The sequence below is a fragment of the Heloderma suspectum genome, chromosome 14 (assembly GCF_057233095.1).
Source record: "Heloderma suspectum isolate Gila_16-S chromosome 14, 16-S_ref, whole genome shotgun sequence".
NCBI lineage: Eukaryota > Metazoa > Chordata > Lepidosauria > Squamata > Helodermatidae > Heloderma > Heloderma suspectum.
The window spans coordinates 11,992,199-12,014,696 of NC_139471.1; the positions used below are offsets into that span (position 1 = coordinate 11,992,199).

At 47.3% G+C, this 22,498-nt stretch overlaps 1 protein-coding gene and 1 long non-coding RNA gene across 4 annotated transcripts in view; one reads left to right on the top strand and one right to left on the bottom strand.

Annotated features, from left to right (window-relative positions):
* Nucleotides 1-22,498, top strand: part of KCNT1 (potassium sodium-activated channel subfamily T member 1) — a 187,997-nt gene that overhangs the window by 143,839 nt on the left and 21,660 nt on the right. For all 3 annotated transcript variants that reach the window (XM_084821145.1, XM_084821144.1, XM_084821143.1), the window contains 9 exons: nucleotides 559-708; nucleotides 2,469-2,707; nucleotides 8,450-8,666; nucleotides 13,816-13,921; nucleotides 15,821-15,993; nucleotides 17,750-17,821; nucleotides 18,415-18,549; nucleotides 20,765-20,876; nucleotides 22,003-22,104. In XM_084821145.1, the coding sequence (XP_084677271.1) occupies nucleotides 559-708; nucleotides 2,469-2,707; nucleotides 8,450-8,666; nucleotides 13,816-13,921; nucleotides 15,821-15,993; nucleotides 17,750-17,821; nucleotides 18,415-18,549; nucleotides 20,765-20,876; nucleotides 22,003-22,104 (1,306 nt within the window). The remainder of the gene's footprint in view (nucleotides 1-558; nucleotides 709-2,468; nucleotides 2,708-8,449; nucleotides 8,667-13,815; nucleotides 13,922-15,820; nucleotides 15,994-17,749; nucleotides 17,822-18,414; nucleotides 18,550-20,764; nucleotides 20,877-22,002; nucleotides 22,105-22,498) is intronic.
* Nucleotides 6,102-12,427, bottom strand: LOC146335695 (uncharacterized). Its single transcript, XR_014785922.1, has 3 exons — nucleotides 12,307-12,427; nucleotides 8,511-8,656; nucleotides 6,102-6,908 (listed from the first exon to the last, which is right to left on the bottom strand). It is a non-coding gene; the product is annotated as an uncharacterized LOC146335695 (long non-coding RNA).

Consider the following 22,498-nt stretch of genomic DNA (forward strand, 5'->3'; position numbering starts at 1 on the left):
AGTTTGAGGAAGGCTTCTCTGGAGTAGTGCAACATCCAGGGCATTCTGGGAAAATAAAATGGCAGCCACCAGGAGCCCCCCCCCCATGTGTAATGAATGAATGAATAAAAATGAAAACATGGACATGAACTTTATTTGCATCCATTTGTTGGCATTTCTTTCATTATGAATTAAAATGAGATCAAGTAGCGCCCATCCTATATATTAGTAGCAAATCCATTCTCTGAGTGTGGATCCTTCTGTGTCCAAACGGCATCATCCATACACACATGGCACCATCCCTGTGTCAGCTTGTTTGGCGTAACCCCAAGATTCTCAGAAGTATCAAAAGACTTAAGGGGGGGGGAACCCTAATAAGGTGAACCCCCTGAAACAGCCCACTGAGGCCTGAGAATGTTCCATGGGCTCAAAATGCTGATTGACTGTTGAGGAGAAAAACAGGAAAACGCAGGAGAGGAGTATCACAGCACACTGCAAATGATGCTGTGGGTTCCAAACTCAAATGCACCACACCCCTAACAGGTGTCTTTTTCCCCCTTCTCTCTGATCTATTTCTAGAGAGGGGCAGGAATCACCGGAGCAGTGGCAAAGGATGTACGGGCGCTGCTCAGGCAATGAGGTTTACCACATTCGAATGGGTGACAGCAAGTTCTTCATGGAGTACGAGGGGAAGAGCTTCACCTATGCATCCTTCCATGCCCACAAAAAGTGAGCAGAAAAGCCCAATTACTGTTTGGGAAGAAGTTCCATGGGGAAAGTGCCCATCTGTAAAGGAATGTTACCTCCGAAGCACAGAAAGAGGAAGGGTAACTCATTGTCAGGAGCGCCTTTGCTGCCTTCTGAAATCCTCAAGTAGCCAGAATCAACACGCAGACAATAGGGCTCTTTTCCAAGGCTTTATTTCCATTCAACCTAATGACACTTGCAGATGCTAATTGCCTGAGCCTAAGAGAGAAACTTAAGAGAGCTGCCTACCAGGGGGTTCCAGCCTTAGGGAATCAGTTGGTCTCTATTTGGAGGGAAAGGGCAGGAAGCCTCTGAACTTAAGGGCTAGGAAGAGAGAGTCTACCCCTTTCCCATGGGGCATCAGGGCGCAGCTGAGCTGAGCACCTCCACTTGGCGCCCTCCATCTCCTGCTTGTCCCTGCGCCGGCGCCTCACGTCCAGAAGCTCCAGTTATCCCTCCCTCTCCCTGCCAGGGTCACTGTCACTCTCAGGAATGTGAGCAGGGAGGGACTCTCCCTCCGGCTGCACCTCTGAACAGCACGCGGGTTCCTCTCCCATGGTTTCTATCTCTTCCTCAGAGTCAGAACTGCTTTGGGGCTCTATGGGCTCCGATCCAACCCTGACACTCATCCACACTCCCCTTTTGGGTACTTCCTTGCAATGCATGCTCCAAAGCCACTTTGAATGTCACAGAATTCCCACCCAGAAAGGAGAAAAGAGTCCCTTTCAGAGTGTTCTCCTCCCTATCTTCAAAGAAAGCATGGTGTAGGACAGGGCAGTATGTGCTTTGCCTCTTATGGATCCTATGGCATGGAGGGGGTGAGGACTGCATCAGCGGGGTGCCCTCTGAGTCTGAGGGGTCTGGTAAAGCCACATTGTTTGGCTTGGAAGGTCCTGGAGTAGCAGATGATAGGTTACTTGATGAAGGCTCCTCCAACTCTGAGTCCTCCACTGAGCCAGGCAGGAGGATCAAGGAAAGAGAACATGACAGAGGGGAAGTGAAGCTGCACATTCCCACCCCCATGAGCTCCAACCCGTGCAGACCTTCATGCATTGAGCTGAAGATCTGCAGGGGGTATCTTCAGCATCCAGGGAACCCTGAGCAATTCTATGTGCATTCAGCCAGATACACAAAAACTAGGGTGGAGCCAGTGGGGATGCAGTCCTCACCACCTCCATGCCATGGGATCCAGCACCTGCAGAATCAGGCCATGTCCCTTTAGGAAACAAACAGCTCTTCAGAGAAGTAGAGTTAGCAATAGGCTACAATCTGCCAGGCTTCAGAAGGCCTCTGCATGCTGCTGAGAGAACAGCTCTTGCTGAGTGAGTTTTAACTGGTGGAGATCTGTCCAGGGTCCTGAACCCACTGTGGATCTGTCCAGGGTTCTGCATGCCAGACTTGACTCTACATCACCCTTCTAGTAAGTGCGGCTGCTTTAGATTGGATCCCCTGGGAACCCTGAGCCAAGCTAGACAGGGCACATGGAGGAGAAGCTTCTGAAGGGGGCTTAGGACATCCTTTTGACCTTTCCATAAACTGCAGTTTAACTGTCTTGGGCACCATTTGGTGATAATGCAGGATACACAATACACACTGCAATCAGTCAATCAACCCACCAACCCACCAATGGCTTCTGCTTCCCACTCCATTTCTCCCACCCCGTGACATACATCAACATGGCAGCTCAGTGTTTGGCCATGCTGATGGTGGCTTTGCCAAAGGTCATGCGATGCTCCTTGCAGGTATGGTGTCTGCTTGATGGGCGTGAGGAGGGAGGAGAACAAGAGCATTCTCCTCAACCCAGGACCACGACACATCATGACAGCATCTGACATTTGCTTCTACATCAACATCACGAAGGAGGAGAACTCGGCTTTCATATTCAAGCAGGAAGAGAAGCAAAAAAAGAAAGGCTTTGTGGGTAGAGGCATCTATGATGGGCCCTCAAGGTTGCCAGTCCATAGCATCATCGCTAGCATGGGTGAGTTTTCTCCAGCCTCTCTCAATGGTGCATTGCAAGGTAATACTATATTTTAAAAACAGGTGTAGGTCTCCTCTTTCCTACCTTTTTTGAGCATTAAATTATCAAAGTGGTTTCCTTCAAGGGCAGTCTCCCCCCCCCCCCGCCTTTGGTTAGGGCTTCTTTCTCCATCTGCAAGTGATCCCAGCTCATCAGGGATCCCATAGGGAATGTGATGATGTCACAGTGCTATGTAACCAATCGGATTTGGCTATGAGCTGACATTACTGAGGGAAAATGAAACCCATTCAGACCGAGGGGATTGCTTCCTGAATAGGCAAAGCATCTCACCCCCTTTTGAAGCAATCACTGGATATGCTGGGATTTGTGGACACTCTCATGTTAACAAAAAGTTTTGAGGAGCAGGTCAGATATTTGTCCAACTAGGCTAGCATTTAGCCTACTCTGATTGGAAACAACTCTTCATGAGTGGAGTCTTTCACATCGTACCAAATCCTTTTAACTGAAGATGCCAGGAGTATCTCTCCTTTCCTCCTCACCCCTTCCTGATAAAGTCCTATTGCTGACACATTTTACTTGTCATTTACTGTGACCTTCCAGGTCCTTTTTGGATCATTTTATTCTTAAGCCACTTCCCAGAAGTTTTATTTGCAGAAAATGCAGGGCAGACACAAGTAAGAGAGGGCTCAAGACCTCATTGGCATGCTATAAATATGAAGTTTGGACACAGACTTCAGTTTGGAAGGGTTTCTCCAAGTTCAACCATCGACTCTAAGGCAGTATATTCTACACCTAAATCATCCATCACAATTTCCTGGTCCAGTTTTCACTTTAAAACACACCAAGGATGAAATCCTGCCTCCTCTCCTAGCTGCTTATTCTATTGCTGAACTGCTCCTAAGGGCATATGATGTAATGTCAACATACTTCATGTTTCCATATAAGAGCTGGCCAATCTGTCATTTTCGCTTTTGCTCAGTTTCTCATTCTCTCAACCATAAGTTTGTTTAGCCTATTTCCTCATCAGTTTGCAAATTTGCCCCCCCCCAATCAGCACGAAAATTCATATGCATTGTCATGCACATTTCTTCTAATATTTTTATATACATATATTAGGAAAAGGTTTGCACAAAATACATTGAGAATAATTCTCAATACATTGAGTAATTCACAACTCAAAAATGCATATATTAAGGAACACATTTTTCTGTTTTGTGCACATTTTTGCATTGTGGATTGCATTGCAGAATTCTGAAAAGTGCAGATTTCAGCACGCAAGCCTGTTCTATTTCACATATACATTCAGCAGCTGCAAACTGGATAAAAATTCAGACCAAACAAAATTTTCATCCGTCCCTTCTTCCACACCTCCACTACACATCACTGAGTGCTGATTACAGTAGATGGAACACTACCTAGGAAATGTGTGGTGTTAAGCTCTGTGAGGACTCAGCAAGAGTCCAATTCCAGGCAGTCAGGTTGCAGGACTCCAGAGGCAGGTGGTTGTCAGACTAGATCCAGCATGGCTCTTAGGTTCTTAAGTTCTGATGTTCTTGTATGTACTATGGCTCTTATTGTGATATTATCTCACCTGTTCCTTCCTGCAGTCATGAGAGCTTGGAACTTGGGAGAGGGGAGGGGAAACTAGGTGGATCTCCCCCACACACACATTCTAACCAGTCCATGTGAATCCCTGCACAGAAGTGACAGGGAATACAGTAGCACTCCTGTCTGAAGACACAGCAGGAAACTAAACATCTAGCAAATTGTGTCCCCATTTTTGCTCCAACACCCTCATCTCCTGCTCTGGAATATTTCCTGCCTAGCACAATGCATTTATATTTTCAAAGCACTGTTTGCTTGCTGCCTGCACCCGCCCCCTCAGTGGGGGGCTTTGTACAAATTATGAGGGACAGAATGATTAATTCCCCCAGAAAATGGGGCTGTATTCAGTCAGAGGGAAGGAAAACATGGCCAGCGATGCTAGCTGGTTCTGAAAAGCGCCAGATATATAACTGTATTGGTCGAAGGTTACAGAAGAGAATCCGAAGCATGCAGCACCCATTTCCAAAGCAATGAGTGAGGTGCGTTTGATGTGTCGCACAATGTTTTAGAGCTGAGCTTAAATTTCTCAGAACAGTTTTTGTGAGAAAATTTCTGACCTTTTTCTTTTTTATATCCCGTCCCCGCCCCCAGAAAAAGAAGGCTACTTTGCAGGATTTTCTCCAAATATTCTCTACCTTTTTGTCATGGTGGCTGCCACCCCCCCACCCCCCAGACATACACACAATGCTTTGGAATCATGCTAGATCTGGGGCACTGAGGACGATGCAAAATGGTGGCTGCCTGCCAAAAGAGCTGCTGATGTTGCCTCTTGAAACAGCAGGGTGGGACGGGGGGAGAAAGAAACGATGCTAATGGTGAGCACTGATTAAGATTTTCTCTTCCCGCTGGAGAAACCTGGTGAAATGGTTCCCCACCCCCCACACATAATTTCCCTGCCTATTGACTAGGTGGAAGATTTCAAGAGGCCATTTGCACACAGCTCTACAGTCTTAGAACTGAGGCACATAGTCAGCAGAACTGCATTTTGCAGCTCTTCTTGAACTGTGCCACATAAGTGTAGGGCAGGGGTGTCCTATTCTTGAACACTTCCCCTATACAAATAATGATGACAATTATGACGATAATCCCTACATATAGGAAAAAAATACTGTGTCATAAGGGTAGGCCAGAATACTTTCCCCTGACATGCTAGTTTTCGGACACATAATGGCCCTGCAGTTTGAAGTAGGTCACGAGATATGCCATGTGATTCATATTATTGTTGGTGGCCAGTCGATCCAATAGGTGAAAGCCAGGCTAGCAAAGGTCAGGGAACAGCCTGTTGGAGCCCATGGCAAAGATTGCCTGCAGAGATCTCTGAAAAGATACATCTCCAAGATGGATCCTGCTACTTTGACCAAGAAAACTATATATTTTTTCTACATCTTAGAACTGTGTCTTTTTTCCATTGCACTGGATGGCAAAGACAGAGATCAAATCTTTAGGAGACAGCTGGCAAATATTCAGAAGCTGCTCCATGCACTTCTGACATAGACGTTCACAGGATCAGATTCATTTTCACTCTTGCTAAAATTGCCTTTTCAGAATGTCCTGGTTCTGTGTTGTGCTGCCTTATACAGCCTTGCCTCTCTTCTGCCCATGCTGTAAGCCCAATTGAAAGGGTTTTTCTTGCTAGTTTCCCACCTCTGAACAGAGTCAAGGATTGTTCTTCCCATCTTCCACTTCTAACCTCCCCAGGATCACCAGTTAGAATTCCTTGCTGGCTTTCAAATGCAGCCATGATTCACAACCAGTGCAAAGACAGTCACCCAGAAGCCTAGGCGTGATGACTTGAACAATGTTGCTTTATTAAAATGTGAACACAATCATTAAACCACCTACAGTCACTTTGCAGAATAAAAAGCACTTTGCATTTCACACTAAGAAGATCTATTTAAAAATGCACATGTAGATGTACACTCACACACACCCTGGAAATCTTCCTTGTTCGAGACTTGAATGCTGTTGAATACATAAAAGGAGGAATAGGCAACCTGGTGATTTCCAGATGCTTTGGACTACTATGCCCATCAGCCCTAGCCAGCATGGTGAATGGTCAAGGATTATAGGAGTTGTAGACCAAAACGTCTGGAGGGTACCGGGTTGCCTAGCCCTGAAAAAAAATGTGCACGTTTCCCCACCCACCTGGCTTCTAGACAAACATCCATTCCGAAACGATTCATGAATGTTGGGCAAGAAATAGCTTTGCATTGGTGCTCAAAAAACCACATTTGGGATGCAACAGCTTAGATGGTTTTTAAAGGAGATCGGACAAGATAATGGCCTCTTGACAACCATAGTAGCTAAAGAGAACCTGCGTGTTCAGAGGCACTGTATCCTCCCAATGTGGGAAGCAGAACGCTGGATTAGACGGACCTTTAGTCTGACCCAGCAGGGCAGTTATTTTATTCTGATACAAGATTAGACAAATTCATGGCCTACTCACAGCTCTTAACCAGGGTGGATAAGAATAGAGCGTCCATGTTCAGATGAAGTATACCTGTGAACACCAGTTGTGGGGGAGGGTAAAATAGTGGGAGGGAGCTATTGCCTTCATTTCTTGCTTGTGGGCTTTCTGGAAGCATCTCTCTGGCCCCTGTAGGAAACAGGATATTAGGTGGCCGTTTGGGCTGATCCATTCATTCATTCATTCATTCATTCACTCACTTATTACTTTTCTGTATTGTTCAATAGCTGAAGCGCTCTGGGAGGTTCACAACAATTATTTATATTTTTAGGGTGCCTGATAACAAAAGTTCTCTAGGCAGCTTCCAAGATGTAACGACAACAAAATTAAAAATTAAATCACAATTGCAGTAAAGGTGCAACATACAAAAGGCAACAGCAGATTAAAATGCATTGCTTAAAAACAGAGAGCAGAGGAATTAACACACACACACACACACTTTAAATCAGAGAACACAGAAGAGTACAATCCACCAGTCAAAACAAGGCTAGAATCACAATGTAATTTATAGGGCCCTGAAATTCTCCTTTAAAAAAAAAGTGTTTCCCTGCCTCCAATTTATATTAAGATATGTATCAGGTAAGCCTCTGTGGGGACAATATTCCACAAGTGTGATGCAGATGGCAACTGCTTCTGTTCCCTTCTGCATTTGTGTGTATCTGTCTATGCAGGTAGACCAGCTAGGACCTCTTCACCGATGGAAAACAAGCGTGTAAGGATGACCAGGTGTGGAGTTAGCTACATAAGCTTAGGAGGAGCCATGGCTCAGTGTTAGAGCACCTTCTTTGCACGCGGAAGGTCCCAGGTTCAATCCCCGGCATCCCCAGATAGGGCTGGGAAAATTCCTGCCTGAACCCCCAGAGAGCTGCTGCTGCCAGTCACTGTTGACAATACTGGACTAGATGGACCAAGGACCTGACTCAGTATAAGGCAGCTTCCTATGTTCAGCCATGCTACAGGAGTATCACCTTTGCTAGGGGTGGGAAACTTGTGAGTCTCCAGATGTTGTTGACTGTGATTCCTAGCTATTCTGGCTACAGCTGCTGAGAGTTGCCTTCCAACAACATCTGGAGGGTCATATGTTGCCCATCCCAATCACAGAATCATAGGATAGTAGGGTTGGATCTATACTATAAGTTTTAGAATGATCCCCCGTTTGGACTGTGTTTCCACAGAATGCTGTCAAAGAGATGAAGAAGAGGAGAAATCATAGAATAATAGAATAGTAGGGTTGGGAGGGGCCTATAAGACCATCAAGTCCAACCCCCTGCCCAAAGCAGGAATCCAAGTCAGAGCATCCCAGACAGGTGGCTGTCCAGCCTCATCTTGAATGCCTCCAGTGTGGGAGAGCCCACCACCTTCCTAGCTAATTGGTTTCATTGTCATATTAAGGATGCTATGCTCAATTTCTAAACAGGAAGTCCTCAAGCTCCATTGGGAGGAAGTTCAGCAATTATGGTGCCATCACAGAAAAGGCCCTGTCACCTGTATCCACCTAGCTAAAATCCCACATGGGCAGGGCATAGAGCAGGGCCTCAGAGGCCCATCTTAAAGACAGGGCAGTTTCCTATGAGAGCAGGCGTGCCTGAAGTTCCCCCTTCTGGCCAGCTGTCCCCATGGCACAGTGAACAAGGAGCTGGTGCCTCATGCCTCTTCTCCCTCTCTTTCAGGCACGGTAGCTATGGACCTGCAGAACACTGAGTGTCGCCCCGTCAACAACAGCAAGCTCACCTTGCCGGCGGAGAACGGCTCTGGCAAACGGAGGCCCAGCATCGCTCCAGTCCTGGAGGTGGCCGACAGTTGTTCCCTCTTACCATGTGACATGCTCAGCGACCAATCAGAGGATGAGATGACTCAGTCAGACGACGAAGGCCTTACTGTGATAGAGTCAGTGAGCCTTCAGTTCATATCTTTGGTTTCAGGCTGGGCTCAAACAACAAGCAAATGAGGTGGTTGGACTGGTTCCTGGATTGTACCACATCAGACTGTTAGAGGGGAAATGCATGGTTGGAAGCACCTGTCTCTCTCTCTCTCTCCCTCCCTCCCTCCCTCCCTCTCTCTCTCTCTCTCTCCCTCCCTCTCTCTCTGTCCTTCTTACTCTCTCTCCCCCTCTCTCTCCCTCGTCTCCCCCTCTCTCTCTCTCCCTCCCTCTCTCTGTCTCCCTCTCCCTCCCCCCTCCCCCTCTCTCTCCCTCCCTCCGTCCATCCCTCTCTCTCTCTCCCTCCCTCTCTCCTTCTCTCTCTCCCCCCTCTCCCTCTCCCTCTCCCTCTCTCTCCCTCTCCCTCTCTCTCTCTCTCTCTCCCTCTCTCCCTCTCTCTCCCCCCTCCCTCCCTCTCTCTCCCCCTCCCTCTCTCCCCCTCCCTCCCTCCCTCCCTCCCCCCCCTCTCTCCCCCCCTCTCCCTCTCTCTCTTTCTCTTTTTAAATGCTGCATATAGAAAATTTACATAGGGATACATTTTTCTCCCTCCCTCATAATACTAGAACCCATTGGGGTCATTCCATGAAGCTGATTGGTGGGAGATGCCAGACAGATCAGAGGAAGGGCTTCTTCACACAGTGCAGAGTCAAACCACAAGATGTAGTGATGGCCACCAATCTGGATGGCTTTAAAAGGGGGTTGGACAAATTCATGGAGGAGGAGAAGGCTATCAATGGCTACTAGTCTCAATGGCTATATGCTACCTCCAGCATCTCAGAGGCTGTGTGCCTATGTGCACCAGTTGCTGGGGAACATGGGCAGGAGGGTACTGTTGTGCTCATGCCCTGCTTGTGGGTCCCTGGTCGACAGCTGGTTGGCCACTGTGTGAACAGAATGCTGGACTAGATGGACCCTTGGTCTGACCCAGCAGGGCTCTGCTTGCATTTCAGGTTCTAGCCAACCTTCTTACCAGTGTGTTAGTTTCGTCAGTGTAGAGACTTGTTCATCCTGGGGAAGAATTTGATTATGCCACACCTTCACCCACAGTCTGAAGTGGTACAGTCCAGAGACGCTGAACCCCTGCCCTGCTTCCAAATCTCCCCCCTGCCACCCCACACCTCTGCTCAACTAGACCTTAAAGCATGGGAGCTGGGGGTGATTTGGTTCCTGGCTAGATTTCAGACTTGGGATTCTTGTGAACACACTGTGAAACTAGACTCCGATCCTACATACACATTTTTGTGGGACCATTTGTCTGCTGCAAAAGTGTATGCAGGGATGGCTGGTGTTTTTGGGGAGGAGGGGCAATGAACACCTGCGCCTGGCTGTGTTCCCCCTCCCCCTGTGTTAAAACTTACATCATAGCGTGTCGCCTTCTGTTGCGTCCACCCAGCTGCTGAGACCGAGTATTTTTCCCCTGCCCAGCTTCACGATCTTCATTTGCACGTGCAAGGCATGTAACGGCAGAAGAACTTCCCCAGGAAAGGCATGGGGAGGGGAATGAATTGGGGAGGCCTGCCTGGGGCAATCTTACCTGCCCTCCCCATAGGCAGAAAGTTCGGGGGGGGGGGGCAGAGAGGAAGCCACATTGCCCAGTAACCACCAAGCTGATCAGAAGTGCTGTGCCGAAAACTTCTCCCACATTTTTTCGACCATTCTCATTCAGTCTGATAGAAGAGAAATTGCTTTTGAAAAGAAATTCAGTGGTGAAGGAATTTCGGAGAGTGAGGGAGAACAACGGAAGCGTCTTTCATGGGGGAAGGAAACTTTAAGGAGCTAGACTTAAACGCTGCTCCCCTCACATATAAAAAACCCTTATGGAAAAAGAGAGAAACTGTGCAACAACCCCTGCCAATGGGGAGCCCTACCTGGGAGGAACTGTGGAGAATTTCTCCGCCCCCTGGAGAAAATTCATTGAGATTGTGTCCCCCTGCCCCAATTTCTCTGCCCACAAATAGGGTGAAGAATTTTGAGAGTCCATTTGTGCACAGCTGGAATCACAACAGAGTTGGGGGAGGAAAGTCAAAGGGGCGCCAGCCAGACCAATCGGAATAGTTCAGGGGATGGGCCAGGGAGCCAATGAAAATGGCTGTGGGACTGGCTGGGGGGGGGGGCGACTTTTGCACTTTCTCTTTCCCTTTTCTTAATGCCACGGATTGGGTGCTTCTCTTCCCCACTTGGCAGAGGATTAATTTTTTGTGTGTGTGTGTGTGTGTGTGTGTGTGTGAGAGAGAGAGAGAGAGAGAGAGCCCTTCTTGTTAGTGACGTTCTTTTTCTTCTTTGTTTCCTGCCCAGCTGAGAAGACCCAGCCCAAACTACATGTAAAGGATTCCCACCCCCACCCCAATGCCTTTTATTCAGGGTGGGAGTAGCTGACTGTTATGCTGTGGGGCATTGCATTTTTTCTAAGATCTGGTGGCTGTGGGTCATTTCTTCTTTTCTCTGAGCAAGATGTGACGGTTGTGGCTCAGCTTTCCCTCCATGCAATCACAAACCCAAATAAATTGTAAAAAAAAGAAGTACAGAACGATTTTCCTGCAACCTTAGACCCACCTAAGCATGCACACACAAACACACACTTTTTCTTTTCTTTCTTTTTTTTAAGCAAGATCTGGTAGTTGCAGTGTGGTGGTTGTGGGGTAGTAGCATTTTTTTCTGAGCAAGATATTGCAGCGGGCTTGGAGATTTTTTATCAGAGCCATTTCTGCTTCCTGTTCCCAAGCCCACTGCGGTATCTTGCTCAGTAAAAAAGAAAGAAAAGAAAAAGTGTGTGATTGTGTGTGCATGCTTAGGTGGGCCTAAGGTTCCAGGAAAATAGCTCTGTACTTCTTTTTTAACAATTTATTTGGGTTTGTGATTGCATGGAGGGAAAGCAATGGACGCCCTGTTGCTTTTGTGTAGGAAAATTAGATGTTGGTGCCTTGGTTCCATCTCAGCTGACCTGCTTCCCCTCACCAGTCTCACTGGCCATGAGCCTCCACTGAGTGTATGTGTGTGGCGAATATTCTGTGATTTTCTGCAGGGAGGGTAAATTTCATGGAAATGTTGACCTTGCATTAAATACAAAGTGGCCCAGGACTGATTGATTGATTGATTGATTGACTGACTGACTGACTGACTGATTGATTTCTGCTAAGCAATCCAATGCCCTCCAGATATTTTGGACTATGCTGCCCATCATCCCTACCCATTGGTCATGCTTTCTGGGCTGATGGGAGTTGTAGTCCAAAACATCTGGAGGGTGCCAGATGCTTACCCCTGCTTTAAACAAACCAAAAAGAGCCTTGCTGCCTCTTCTTAGGGTGCCATATTCCCCACCCACCCACAGAGAGCCAGTGTAGTGTAGTGGTTAGAGTGTTGGACTTGGGAGACCCAGGTTCTAGTCCCCACTCAGCCTTGAAGTTCCCTGGGTGACTTCAGGCCAGTCACAGACTCTCAGCCTAACCCAAAAAGACAGGATATAAATGTAATAAAACACATGCATATAGGGCGTTTCTACACCAGCCTAAAATCCTGCATTTAAAACGGAGCTTTCTGCTTGTTTTAAATGCAGGATCACCACGGACTCCCTTTACACGCACTTCCTTCCCCCTACCCTTCTCCCCGTACCTGAGTCTCCCATTATCTTTCACTGATCTCACTCCTCTTCTTGCCGCTTTCCCTCTTTTTGCTGAGGAAACTGAAGCAGAAACACAACTGGGGTGATTTGATAGCTCATTATCTGCGATCTATTTAGAAATGGAACAAAGGGCATTTAGTGCAGGAGATGCCCTGGAGGGACAAGGCGTCATGTAAAGAGCCCGCAAACTTCCGTGAAGGAGCAATCTCAATTGCAGGATAAAAGCTCCACGTGAAGGAGCCCACATCCATACATAAAATTTGGCTGGGCCGAATAGTTTGACCCAGTACTAAACTAGATCCTGCAATTCAGCAAGTCTCCTGATACTGCTCCATCAAGAGTGCTGCTCCGTTCCAGTCTTTATGTCTAGTCAGGGACCCTGAAACAGTGGGAGCAGAGAGGGGACTAAACTCCCTTTAAAATTAGCCCTGCGGCAGCAGTGAAGCTACCAGGAAGTGATCCGGCCAAAAAACAAACCATCTCCTGTTGCAGGCACAGCTAATGGATAAAGGAGAAGAGGAAAGCACAGCTCTAGGACCCAGTAACTGACAGTGGATTCTGGCGTGTTGTGCCTTGGGAGGATCTGAGAGCTATTTTTTTTTAACCATTTTGCTTTTCTGTTTTGATTACAATGTTGTATTTTCTCTTGCATTTTATTGTTGCGACCTGCCTTGAGCTCCATTTTTGTTGGGAAGGCAGGATGTATATTTAATAAACAAATAAACACATGTATGAAAAGAGAGAGAGAGAGAGTTAAGGCACTGCCTACAGATCTCACCTGAGACAAGGTGTTTTCAAGTACTTGGGGAACTTCTCGTCTCTATATCAAAATGCAACGATTCACAGAAAAAGTCCAGGTGGCCCTTGGGTCTCAATGGAGGGTAAGAAGGAGACAGCAGAATTGTGCTGTGTATATGAAAAGACCCAGCAAGCGTCCAGCGAACTGTTCAGTGCATGTGATGCCATGCAAATGTATTATTATTTCCTGCACTAGTGGTCCATTTACATAAATTAACCTCCCATTAACAGTTTTCTGCTCCATTTCAGCTACGTTGCTGTGTGGCGTTCTTCTGCCATTCGTTTCTGCCTAGATCTGGCTTTAGAGACGCCAGGAGGAGAATGAAATGATTTTCTGTTTTTTAAGATAGTGCCACAGTGCCATCATATGGACATGTCTGTGATGGCTGAACTGTTTGAAGTCCTCCATAAATAATGCTTAAAATGATTTGAGGGTGGAGATAAAATGGCTCCCCCAACTTTTGTGGCCCTATTTGCAGGTTGTGAAGGTGGGTTGGGGAGGGGGCACGTTTGCCTGTTTTGAGGGGTGCAGGAGGCAAACTGACCAGAGCTCATGAAGCCGTGTTGGGTTGGCAGCTGCCATTTCAGATTTCTCAGAATGTTCCAAGGGACACTGGGGAGGGGAGTAGGGACCACCATCCCCAAAAGAAAAAAAGAAAAAAAGTGGCCCAAACCATGATCAATCTCTTTTTATTCTATAGGTACGTGAAAGGGTACCCTCCCAATTCCCCCTACATCGGAAGCTCTCCGACGTTATGTCACCTTTTGCCCGTTAAAGCACCGTTCTGCTGCTTGCGCTTGGATAAGGTAAGCTTCCGTGGCATTTCTGAACCGGTTCTTTAGCTCTGTGTCCTTTGGGGAGTTGAAAGTAGGGATGTACGAAACACCTACCTGGCTCTGTGCTGGGCAATCCGCGGTGGGGGGGAGGCGCTCCATCCCTCTCCCCGGAATCCTCAACCGGGGGGAGGCACTCTGGCCACTGGGCAGCCCTGCAGGGACGCAAATGGAAGCTGTCGTAGCCGCCGCCATTTGCGTCCCTGTATTGAGCTGCGATAGGCTACATAAATATTTACGTAGCCTATCACGGCAGGGGGAAAAACCCCAGCATATGCAAATGGTGGCAGCTGGGTTTTTTCCCCCCTGCTGTGATAGGCTACGTAAATACTTACGTAGCCTATCATGGCCTCCGCAGGGACACAAATGGCATCCCTGTGTTAGCCGTGATAGGCTACGTAAGTATTTACGTAGCCAACACGGCTATGAAGAGGAGGAAGCGAATGGCGGCTGCAGGACGGCCGCCATTCGCAAAGCAGCGCGGACGGGAACAGGTAAGTGCTCCGTTTCGTGTGCCTTTTGTGGGGTGGGGGCGACGGGGACTTCGTCCCGCACGCCTTTAATGGGGTAGGGGGGTGGGAGCTTCGTTCCGGGATGGATTTCGGGGGGCTGAATGCACTGGCATTCGGCCTCACCGAGATCCGTCGCGGAATTCTCTGACATCCCTAGTTGAAAATTCAGTTTAGAAGCTGCAGAAACAGCCTTCAACTGGTACTGAATTCAGCTACCAGGGCAGGGGATCATATTGATTTATTTTTTAAAGATTCTAGCCCTTATGGTGGTGAAGGTGCATGGGCAATGCCTGCTGAAAACCCAGTCGCCTGAGAAGCGGGTGAATAAAAGCAGGTGAATAAACGGTTTGGGCTGACAGCTCCCTATGAAGGCCCCCAGACACCAACCTGTTCACACAGCCTCCTTCCTGTATTGCACTTGTCTGCGTAGCCATGCAATATCTTACTGCTGCGAGGAGAACTGTTTGGGTGACTGGCAGGATTCATCTCGAATGTGGAAACATCTGGGATATTGGCTGTTGATCAAATAGCAACTCCCCTGCTCCTGTCCCAGATGGAATAGGCAAGGATTTTGCTTTTTTCACCTGGGTTCCCCCCCATGGACTTTCATTCTCTTTCTCTGATCTCCACTTCCCTTGCCTCCCTGCTACATCCCACCTTCTGTTCCTTTGTTCTTGTCAGCCAGCTTCTCCTTCCTGGTTCCCTCAGTTTGTCTGGGGTGGGGTGGGGTAGCTAGGGCAAAGAAACTGGAGTTTTGCAACTTTTCATCTTCTCTTAATGCCTTTTGTATCACTTAGCTCTATTGTGTAAACACCTTTAGTTATGTTTTGCATGCTTTAATTTACCAGGAAACTGTTGTGGTTAAACCCCAACTGTTTGGTGTGTCAGTCACCCCACTCCTACAGCCTAAACCCGTCCTTACTGTGGGAAGGGGAAGGGGAAAGAAGGAAGGTGGGACTCTTAAGGAGGCAAGAGATCCTTAAGGGTTGCTCAGGGGGTCCAGGTCATAAGGGGAACCCTGACAGCAGGTAAAGAATTAGAGCGCCTCAACCCCCACACCAGGGCCCCAATCTGGATTGGGGACCCCACGCCTGCACTTTACTTTCGAAAAGCCATTTGCACAATTGCGAATAATTGCATCAATGTTTCTTAGTCCTTTCGCCTGAGATGATTTCAAAGGCAAATGAATAATTGTCAACTACTTAAACTTCTGAACTGGTTGACAGCTCTATTTATCCATTCTCCTTCCAACTGTAAACCTTTGTCACCTACCCTGAGCCTTACGGGCAGGGACGGATAGGTGGCTGAATACAGTCAGAGGTGATCTGTAAAGATCTGGTGCTTTCCCGTGTCTCTCCAGGGCTGCAAGCACAACAGCTATGAAGACGCCAAGGCCTATGGCTTTAAGAACAAGCTGATCATCGTGTCAGCCGAGACGGCTGGAAACGGCTTGTATAACTTCATTGTCCCTCTTCGTGCATACTATCGGTCACGCAAAGAGTTAAACCCCATCGTGCTGCTATTGGACAATAAGCAAGTACTTTTTCCCAGTCAATTACACACACACACACACACACACACACACACACACTATGTTATATCAGAGCCCCATGTAAAAACAACAGCAAAACCCTGCAAGTAGAAAACTAGAATATTAGGAGAAAGGTTCTAACAAAGTTGACGCTCAGAGAGTGATTAATAAAATCTGGTGCATGCTAAGTACAATTAGGGAACCTTAAAGATACTGCTCCTCAAATTCTCCCCGCTCAGATAAACTGCCCCTGCTGCTGTTCTACACTGAGTCAGCTCAACCCCCACTCCTCCCCCCGTTGTACAAATAACTTGCAGCTTTGCCAGAACTGTGTGTCTGATTCCTTCCTTTTCCCTGCTTCCCCCTGCCTACTATGCTCAGGGGCTGAATAAGCTTTACTGTGCTTGGCTGCAAGCAGAAGGTATCATTGGGAAGCCATTCTGCCTAGCTTACTGCCCCTGCTGAGCCTCTGAACTGTGTTATTTGAATGATGGCGAGTGTATCACATAGTCTTCAATGCCCATTTTGTGCTTCTGTTCTGGTTGCCACTATCACTCCATCCTCGTTACTCCCCCAGTGACGAAAACTCGTGCCATGTTCAATACAATAAATACTATAGAATGGGGAATTAGCCCTCCTTCACATCAGAGTAAAGAAGGAAGCAAGGTCCTTGTTTGTAAATGTCTTTCTTTATTTATATAGAACTATTAGTGCGCATGGCCATGTACAAAGCATAAATGGATGGACAGGACCCTGCCCAAAGGGATGAGAAAGAGACACAAAGGAGACAAGGGAAGAAGGCAGCTCAAGGAATACGGGGCAGGGAGGGAGAAAAGGCAGCTCAAGGAATTCGGGGCAGGAAGGGAGAAAAGGCAGCTCAAGGAATTCGGGGCAGGAAGGGAGAAAAGGCAGCTCAAGGAATACGGGGCAGGAAGGGAGAAAAGGCAGCTCAAGGAATACGGGGCAGGAAGGGAGAAAAGGCAGCTCAAGGAGACAAGGGAAGAAGGCAGCTCAAGGAATACGGGGCAGGAAGGGAGAAAAGGCAGCTCAAGGAATACGGGGCGGGAAGGGAGAAAAGGCCGCTCAAGGAATACGGGGCGGGAAGGGAGAAAAGGCCGCTCAAGGAATACGGGGTGGGAAGGGAGAAAAGGCCGCTCAAGGAATATGGGGCAGGAAGGGAGAAAAGGCTGCTTCATTTGAGGAAGCAGGAGACCTTTGAATAGATGAAGGTGGTGCAGCAGGACATAAGAACCTCTACACTGATTGGCAGCAGCTCTCCAGGGTTACAGACAGAGGTCTTTCCAGTCTTACCTGGAGATGCCAGGGATGGGACCTGGGACCTTTTGGATGCAAAGCATGAGCTCTAGCACTGAGCTATTGTGCTTCACCTAAAAACAACAACCAAAGATTCCATTCCACATGGTTCTGAATTAAATAGCAACATTGGAAGGGTGCCTGATAACTGAACCTGGGACCTTCTGAGTGCTGGGTATCAGCACTCAATAGTGAGCTGGAGATTTGTGATGGATTTGGTGGGGCAGTGATTTGGTGGGATGTAAGAGATAACAAGGCTTCAGAGGGCTTTGTGGGTAAGGCTGAGGAGCTTGTCTGGAGTCTGGGGGTGGAGAAGACAAGCAAGCCCATGCAGAGATGTAAGGAGGGGTGTCACATGTCCAGGGGCAATGACAGGGCACCAGAGTGCCAGACCGTGGTGAGCCTTCTGTGAAACACATGGCTTTTTTACCTCTCCCTTTGCAGGCCCGATCACCACTTCCTGGAAGCCATCTGCTGTTTCCCAATGGTCTATTATATGGAAGGCACCATCGATAAGTAAGCATTTTTTTGCACGCAGAGCACTAAAGTCTATCATCACTGTCACGAGGGCTAGAAACCTGAAGGTTTTTTTTTTAAGCTGGTGTACCGTAGTCAGTTTGATCAATATGCTCAGCAGCTCCGCCTTTGGGCCTTCTTTTGGGTAGATTCTAAACTGCCTATCTGCAGGTGATCTTTTTTTCATGCAAATCCATTAGCTTTTAAAACATTAGAGTGGGGGGGACAGAGAAGACGGAGGGGAGGGGAGGACAACCCCTTAGCTGGACTGGAAGTATAAGCAGAGGTAGGAAGAGGGAGAGAGAGGATCAAACATTGCAACAAAAAAAGGCTCCCTAGAGCTCCCCACTCTATTCATCGGTGGTGAGATAGGGTCAAGGTGATCGCTGGATATTCAGGGGCCCCGATACCAGGGTGGCGGGGGAGCTGAGATTCCCCAGCAGTTCAGGAAGAGCCCAAAACACGCGGTTCTCAGAAAAGGTTCCCGAAAAGTGTTCCCCAAGACATTTCAGCCCAGCCCCGGACTCTTCAAAGCCGCTGTTTTTCCTTCTCGAATCCTAAATCACCACCTTTCTCTGGGGGGCTTCTCCCAGTCTCGACAGTTTGCTGCAGTGTGGGATTATTTATGCGGACAATTTGGTGGTGGTGGACAAGGAGAGCACTATGTGCGCGGAAGAGGATTACATGGCGGATGCCAAGACCATCGTCAACGTCCAGACCATGTTCAGGTGAGACGGTGCCTCTGCTGTGGCCCCCCGCCCTCCTTCCCCTGGCATCCCAAAAGGGACAGCCGGCTTCAGGCTGCCGCACGTGACAAACGAAGATGGCGTGCAAAGTGTTTCCCCTTCCTAATCGGCGATGGTGGAATGGAACCTCCATGTTCAGAGGCAGTGTACCTCTGAGTTTCTAGGGAGCGAGCAGCGGCAAAGGGGTCTTCCCGGAATGTCTTGACTAGCAGGGGCGGCGACGTCATCAGCCGCCCCCAGCCCTCGCGGGCTCCCCTGCTCTCACTGAGCTCAGCTGCAATCCTTGCAGTTGGTGGGGATAAAATGGATTTATCACAGTTTATTGCTGTGAGTTTAACCTGTTGTGGCGCAGTGTATTTGGGGATGGCCTGGTCTCGAAGAGGCCGTTAAGACCCCTCATCTATGCAAAGACTGATGGAGACGAGAACTGCTAGAACTGGCTTGTTGACTTTGAGATTAAATGTGTCTCTCTGAGGCTGGGAAAGGAAACTGGGAAATCCTGAGGTGATGTTCTTATGCTCCTTGTCTACCAGTTCCATCCCGCCCTTTCCCATGCTGTCTCAGGTCTTGCCAGCCAAAGTCCAAGATGCTAAGCACTACGCTGACCTTTGTCCGTGACTATTCTAGGATTATACATTTATATGCATAACATACATTTATCTGCATGTATATACATTGCATATACATTTATGTACATGCATAAATTATTATAAATTATAATGTATAAATTATTAGACTAATGTATTAATTTGGGTTATTATAATATATTATAATATAAGTCTATAATTATATATTTAAAAATATTTATACATTTATAAATACATTATTATACATTATGTATAAATTATTAAATATACCTATATATACATTATATATACATTATATACATTTATATATATAGTAAATTGAGTGTTACATTAGGTACTGCTGCTTCTTGCAATATGTGTATGCCCAGGTATGCATATATGTGTGTGTGTGTGTGTGTGTGTGTAGATATAGATATAGATATAGATATAGACATAGATATAGATATAGATAATATCTATAAGAGTGTGTGTGTGTATATGTACACACACAGATATATGGGTGTGCCTCTATGTTTCCAAGCCTGATTCAGGGTGCTGGTTTTGACCCATAAAGCCTTACACGGCTTGGGATTAGAACAGGTGATGGAGTGCCTCTCCTGACACGAACTGGCCCGCACACTACGCTCAGCATCAAAGGCCCTCCTCCAGGTGCCTCTTCTGTGGAAGGCTCAGAAGGTGGCAACAAGGGAGAGGGCCGCCTCAGTGGTGGCCCCCCAATTATGAAATGATCTCCCTGATGAGGCCTGCCTGGCACCAACATTGTCATCTTTTCAATGCCAGTTTAAAACTGTCTTCTTCTCTCAGGCATTTAGCAGCATATAATGAGTTTTAATCAGGTCCAGGATTGTCTTTGGTTGATTGTTTTAAATACTGTTTTAGATATATGTTGTCTGCGTTTGTGCTATCATACATTTTAATATTTTCTGCACTTTGCATAATGTGGTTTTTAATGGTTTTTAATTTTTGTGAACTGCCCAGAGAGCTTCGGCTATGGGGCAATATAGAAATATAAGGAATTAATGGAATGAAATACAGATCAGGGGTGAGCAACTTGTGGCCCTCCAAATGTTTTGGCCTACAGGAAGCCAGATTCCGGCTGATCATTAGGAAAAACTTCCTGACTGTTAGAGCAATACGACAATGGAACCAATTACCTAGGGAGGTGGTGGGCTGTCCCACACTGGAGGCGTTCAAGACGAGGCTGGACAGCCATCTGTCAGGGATGCCCTGACTTGGATTCCTGCATTGAGCAGGCGGTTGGACTCGACGGTCTTATAGGCCCCTTCCAACCCTACTATTCTGTGATTCTATGATTCTACCAGTTCCATCATCCCTCACTATTAGCTATGCTGGCTAGGACTGATGAGAGTTGTAGGCCAAAACACCTGGAGGGCTACAAGTTGCTCCCCCCATGATACAGATCAACACTGCTGCCTGTGTTTTTGGACTGTCCTTGGGGGCTATCATGATGACTGTCTGCACTTCAAAGATTTCCACTATGCCCCTGCTTCCCACTTCTGGGAACAGGATGGTGATGGTTTGGTCCAGAAGGTCTCTTCTTACATTCATGAAACGGCCAATTTATCAGGGCTCTGATTTTTCTATTCCAGGCTTTTCCCGAGCCTGAGCATCATTACAGAGCTGACACATCCATCCAACATGAGGTTCATGCAGTTTCGGGCCAAGGACAGCTACTCATTGGCCCTTTCCAAACTAGAAAAGGTAATGAAACGAAACAGAACTCTGTACTACCAGTGGCTGCAAGGGTCCTAATTTAAGGTGACATTTTTCAGAGAACAATTTTATTTTATTTTTGTTGGAGTGCTGATTTGGTGTTCCTTCACATGGAGCTTTTAACCCGCTTTTGAGATTGCTCGCTCATGGAAGTTTGCAGGTCCTTTAGATGACGTTGTGAACCTCCAGGGCACATCCAGAGGAAATTTCCTGGTTATTTCATCTCAAATAGATCTGGAGCTAATGAACTATCTTCTAAACTCAGAATGTTATGTGATTAACACAGCCACTAGATGGCGCTGTTTCACTGAGTTCTATGGAAGCTTGAAAATTAAAAGCTTCCCCTCTCAGCAATCACGTGGTGTCTGTCTGGGAGACCGCTGTAAACACAGAAAGGCTGTAGAATGGGAGGACTGCAGGGGTTTTCTTTAGTGTAAAGGCAGCCTTGGTTTTTCCCTGAGATCCCCAACACTGAAGAAAACTAATGTTGGTGCAAATATTCCTCAATTCTGAGCTTTTCTCGCTGTGCTTCAATCTCAACTACCACTCTGTCCACCCCTTATGGATAATAAATCTTCTTATGAGATTTCATGCTGAAATTTTACGGCAGCATTTCACTTTCTGCGGGGCACATGGTGAAGTACAACTCGTATTACTCTCTACCCTTTTTCATGCCACAAGTCCTTGCAGACATGCGTTGCTGGGCATGGACACTTAAGTTAGAAAATAAGAAGGGCACACATGTTTGACAGAAGAATAGAAAATACAAGTGGGACCTAGAAAAAAAATGTTCCAGTGTGGTGGAGTGCCAGCCAGCCATGCCCTCTTCCAGGAAACTCCATTCAATTCGGTTATCTGGGGTTTTCCCCCCAACAGACACTCAGCATTCTGAGCATGCTCAGTCCTCATTAAGTGGTTTTGGAGTCTACCCTAATAGTTTTTTTAAAAAACATTTTGGAATCTCTCCCAATAGATGAATGGGGGATAGCAGTTGCCTTCATGCCCAGAGCTGCCTGTTGTTGGAAACAGGAATACTGGGCTACATGGTCTTTCGTGGTCTGATCCAGCAAGGCAGTTCTGTTGTCCTGATCTCTATGTTCTCGTCTCCCCGCAGAAAGAGCGGGAGAATGGCTCCAACTTGGCTTTCATGTTCCGCCTCCCATTTGCCGCCGGCAGAGTTTTCAGCATCAGCATGTTGGATACGCTGCTTTACCAGGTCAGAATGAAAGGAAGAACTGGGCAGTTGTTAACCCTCTTACTAAAGCAAGAGCCCTTGGGCCCTTCTGAGGGACTAGCTGCTTTTATTCCCTGTAGGGCTGGCTTTTGCAACTGGTGTTCTACCGAGTTGCGGGCAGAGGGGTGGGGGGACCAAGGTGAGGAATGAATGGACTGGATTTCTCCAAATGTAAATGATCAAAACGTGTTTGAATTGTGGCATTGCCTGGGATGAAACAATGTACATATGTTTTGGGGGATTGGGTTCCTGCTATCTTAAGGAATGCTAGCTGGGGATGATGGGGATTGTAGTGAAAGACATACAAAGGACACCAGGCCGGGGAAGGCTGATTGAAAGAGATGTTTGTTAATCAACTGTATGAGTTTGAGTTGAT